Source organism: Physeter macrocephalus, chromosome 16 (assembly GCF_002837175.3).
Source record: "Physeter macrocephalus isolate SW-GA chromosome 16, ASM283717v5, whole genome shotgun sequence".
NCBI lineage: Eukaryota > Metazoa > Chordata > Mammalia > Artiodactyla > Physeteridae > Physeter > Physeter macrocephalus.
In genome coordinates this window covers 62979823-62984603 of record NC_041229.1, presented here as the reverse complement: position 1 = coordinate 62984603, position 4781 = coordinate 62979823, and the positions used below count along the sequence as shown (strand labels likewise).

The 4781-nt window shown below is 55.9% G+C and overlaps 1 protein-coding gene across 2 annotated transcripts in view; it reads left to right on the top strand.

Annotated features, from left to right (window-relative positions):
• LMO1 (LIM domain only 1) overlaps positions 1-4117 on the top strand; it is a 48535-nt gene extending 44418 nt beyond the window's left edge. For both annotated transcript variants that reach the window (XM_028501310.2, XM_007115861.4), the window contains 2 exons: positions 1700-1825; positions 3746-4117. In XM_028501310.2, the coding sequence (XP_028357111.1) occupies positions 1700-1825; positions 3746-3851 (232 nt within the window). In that variant the 3' untranslated portion in view covers positions 3852-4117. The remainder of the gene's footprint in view (positions 1-1699; positions 1826-3745) is intronic.
• Positions 4118-4781: the final 664 nt, after the last annotated feature.

The following is a 4781-nucleotide window of genomic DNA, read 5'->3' as shown; positions in this document are numbered from 1 at the left end:
CAGCAGGCAGACTCTCAACCACTGCGCCACCAGGGAAGCCCCTGCACCTTCTCTTTTAACTTCTGCCTTTGCAGGAGTTTTTGTTTTTTTTTTTTAAGTGGTGCTATAAACCAGGATGTGTGACTCAGTGCTCCTGAATGGGGCTGGAGGAGAGATGTTGAGGCCAGGAGGAGGGGTTAAGGATGCTTCTGGGGACTTACCCCTCGACAACCTGGAAGGGGTCTCCAAGTCTGGAGGTTTAGGACATCACCTGGGGGCTGAACCTACCAGGTTGAGGGAAGGTGGCAGACCATCTGACGAGTCCACAGGACCTGGAGAGGGACGACCACAGTACAGGATGGGCTCATCTACAGAGCTGATGCACCCACAAGCATCCTGGGCCCTGCCAGCTACTGGAGCCTGAAGGTATTCTCCTGGACTCTGGCAGAGGCTCAGGAATGACTTCGGGGCCTGGTGGGCCAGTGGGCCGAGGTGGGCGTGGGTATGGGGCTTCCTTGAGCTGCTCAGCCCCAGAGAATGGCTGTCCAGAGGCTGCCTCTCTGCAGTCGCTTCTCATTGGACTGGTGGCCAGAAAGGCCCCTCTTGGCAAGCAGATGCTGTTGGCCCGGCCTTTGTCTGCCTTAATCTGAGCCACCCGGCAGCTCAGGCTGATGAATAATGGAGCCAAGCTCATCTGCAGGCGCCCGAGCTTGAGCTGGACAAATCAGGGATTAGAGGGCCTCCCGCCCGCCTCTCAGCCCCCTTGCCTCACTTGGGGCTTGCTCTGCCAGTCTGCAGAGCAGAGGCCTGGCTGGCTCAGACCCCTTGAACATTCAGCCAAGGACTGGCCTACATGGGGAGGGAGTGAGTTCCCTGTCCTTAGAGCTTTGCAACCAGCAGCTAAGAGGAGGGGTGCCTGCCCCAAAGAGGCGTTGTGCCAGATGGCCTTGGAACTTCCTTTTGGCATCAGTCCTGTTTTAGAAGCACCTTTGAACAGGATCATCTAGTCCAGCCTTCCCATTTTAAAGCAGGATAAACTGAGGTTCAAGAAAAGGGAGTTAGGCAAGTCACACCATGCGTTGGTAGCAGAAAAAGACCACCCCATAGGGTTGTTGTCAAGATTACATGAGTTGGTCTTTGGAGAGCCCTTAGAACAGTCAGTGCCTGGCACATAGCAAACGCTACATAGGCATTTACTAAAGGAGCTGTGACTGAGAGGTTACGGTTTTCACAACAAGCTTGTGAAGACTGTATTATGGTCCCCATTTTACCGTTGAAGTAAACGAGGCTCAGAGAGACTCGGTAACTTGCCTGAGGACACACAGCCCATGATCAACAGACTGTCTCTAAATTCAGGCTTGTGTGAGTCTGGAGTCCTTGCTCAGGGCCCAGCCCAGTGTTCTTCTGGTGACGTCAGGTGCTTGAGGGACACCAGTGGAAGCCTGGGAAGGGGGCATTGTCAGTGAAGCCGTGGGACGGGCAGTGTCAGCCAACACCTGTGTCCCCAGAGTCTCCTTCCTGGGTGAATGCGCCAATTTCTCTAAAACATTCTCTCTTAGCAGAATCTAGACACTGTCATCTGTGCTCCTTCCCTCTTGCCCAGGCCCACCTGCTGAATGAACCAGGGGGAAGGCAGGTGGGGCCCTGGGTGGAGGCAACACCCCTGCCCCCCACACCACCCCAACAGGTGCCTGAGCCCTCTGCACCCTTCCCTCTGCAGGCTCTTCGGCACCACAGGAAACTGTGCCGCCTGCAGCAAGCTGATTCCAGCCTTTGAGATGGTGATGCGGGCCCGGGACAATGTATATCACCTCGACTGCTTCGCCTGCCAGCTCTGCAACCAGAGGTGAGTGCTGGCCTGTAACAGACCCAACACACTCAGCAGACCCCAGCTGACACCTGCTGCCACAGACCAGGAGTGCCATGGAGGCATGCATGCAAATGCAGGTTCTGTGTGTGCATGTTGTTGTGAGCATGTATGTTCATGCGTGTGTTTTATGTACGCCTGAGCCCTGTAGCCAAATGTGTGCCCTCCAATACCACATGTACATGTTTGTGGAGTACAGCTCTTTGCAAATGTAATGGACGGGGCCATGCATGAGCTGTGTGCAGTGTGTGTAGTGTCCATGCATGTATTTTTATTTTTTATTTTTTTATATATATATTTATTTATTTTTGGCTGCATTGGGTCTTCATTGCTGCGCGCAGGCTTTCTCTAGTTGTGGCGAGTGGGGGCTACTCTTCGTTGCAGTGCGCGGGCTTCTCATTGTGGTGGCTTCTCTTCATTGCAGAGCACTGGCTCTAGGCACACGGGCTTCAGTAGTTGTGGCATGTGGGCTCAGTAGTTGTGGCTTGCGTGCTCTAGAGTGCAGACTCAGTAGTTGTGGCACACAGGCTTAGTTGCTCTGCGGCATACGGGATCTTCCCAGACCAGGGCTCGAACCCGTGTCCCCTGCATTGGCAGGCGGATTTTTAACCACTGCGCCACCAGAACAGTCCCATGCATGTATTTTTAAATGTCCATGTACGGGGTGGGGGTGTGTGTGTGTCTGTGTGTGCATAATAAATGAGTATGCCTGTGCATGCATGTTTTAAATGTGTGTGCACAAGGGTTCGGTATGCATGTCCTGTGCCGTGTGTGTGTGCTACATGCAGGAGCATGCATGGACATTCCAGCGAAAAAGTGTTCCCAGACCTGGAGGGTGAAATCCCCTTGGGGAATAGTCACTCACTTCTGTGATTCTGGTTCCAGCCCAGCCTTGTTTCTGGTCTTTTGGCCCCTACTTTGTGCCCCGAGCCCTATGGGAGACCCTAGGGACCTAAGGAGCCAGAGCCCTTCAACCCTGGCTGGGGGCCGGGCCCCAGAAGGCAGGCCCTTTTCTCAGGAGCCCCCAGCTGAGGAAGGAGTTCATACAAGTGTTCCCAGAGGGTGAGGTCCAGAGGGACCTGCAGGGAATGCTGGTTTGGCTGGGGCTCTGCCCAGACTTGCTGCCGGGAGGGCTCGATGAAGTCGCAGCGCCACCTGGTGGTTGAAGTGGGATCTGCTGGGACTGAGCCTGTGACCCGGGGGTCCCACTACAGGCCTCAGGCACCCTGGGCACGTCTTTGGGGGAAGGGCTGAGTCCTCCAGTGCTTGAGGAGGACTGGGAGGGGCAGAGAGGCAAAGCAGGGCCTTCTCTGGGTTAGAGGGAAGATGGTGGGACAGGGTCACCTCCTCCTGGAAGGATGTTCCCGGAAACCCACAGATTCTGTTTAGAGGAAGAGTGCCCTTCACTGAGCCATTTCCTTAAGCTGGGGAGGGGAACAGAGGGTTGGAAAAGTCAGACATTTTATCCCTTCCTCCTGCTCCATCTCTGCCTCTCTCCTTCCCTCTCCTCGGTTGGTCTTTTCCTATTTCTTTGTTCCTCCTCTCTTTCTCCCTCTCTGGCACTGAGGTACATTATTTCTACACCTCCCCTCCGACCCCATCCCCGCTCCCACCTGCGCAGGAGCTCTGACTATGTGGAAGGGCTGTGGCCCGGGCTTATCTGTCTGTCTTACACCCCAGGCTGCAGGGCCTGGCCGAGAGACTTTCAGGGATCCCCTCTGGATTGACCGGGTTTGCATGGGACTTGCAGGGATCCCCTCTGGAAAGCTCGAGGGGCAGACTCCCCGGGACCTCACTTCCCCCATGTCCACTTCCTGGGCCGGGTGGGGTCCTGTCTGGAGCCTCCACCACCCACTGGGACCCCTCCATGGCCTCTCTCTCCTGCTTGGATTTTTCCAGATTTTGTGTGGGAGACAAATTCTTCCTGAAGAACAACATGATCTTGTGTCAGATGGACTATGAGGAGGGGCAACTCAATGGCACCTTTGAGTCCCAGGTTCCGTAACGCCCGCCACCTGGCCTCCCGGCCCGTCTGCCCGCCTGCCCACCCGCCTGGCTGGCCAGCCACTCTCCCGCCGATTAGAGCTCCTCTGTCCTCGATGGGAGGAATGGCCCTTCCTCCGCCGCCGCCCGTCTGTGTGTGACCCCTCCTGGGGCCAGGCTGGGCCTGTACAGTCTGTCTTCTGTATATAAATGGGAACATTTATTTTATGAGAAATGTAATGCGATTTTATTACTGGCGTGGATTAAACTTATGAATGTTTCCGGGGAGGTTATTCTGCATTGATCACATGACTGACACAGACCTGGGGCCCCTCCCCTTGGCTTGGGAGTAAAACAAGACCCTCCCCTTGGTCCTTGGTGGGGAGGGGGCCCTGGAGCAGGACGCGGGGCTCTAGTGTATGCCGTTGCCGGCAGGGCGGCTCCAGGTGGGCTTTAGCGGGAACAAGCTGGAGGGGAGGGGACAACCCCAAGCACCCCCTCAGCCAGAAGGTGGGGCTAGGCTGTCCTCCCCCTCCCCTGGCAGAGCATATACCCTGGCCCCCAAGATGAAAACCTCCCTTCCCTGGGCTCCTGTGTTACATCCACCATTGAAACCCCCCCCAGACTGCCCAGACAGGGACCCAGCTCTGGTCTACCTCCACGGTGGGACCCCACATCCTGAGCTCCCTGCCATGGAAGCACCATTCTTAAACCCCTCTTAACCTTCATGGGGACGGACGGCATTTGCTGTCTCTTCCTTACAGCCTGGGCCCAACCTGGGGCCTGCCTTTCTGCTCCCCTGGATGAGTGAGAACAATTTTGTTTCCCTGTTAACTCAGCCCACGCAGGCAGGAGGTTTTCATTCATTCTGTCGGCAAATCTGTCTGTCTCAGCCCTGCGCTGCAAGTACCAGACACAAGGATGAATCATGGACTGGACACAGTCCGTGCCC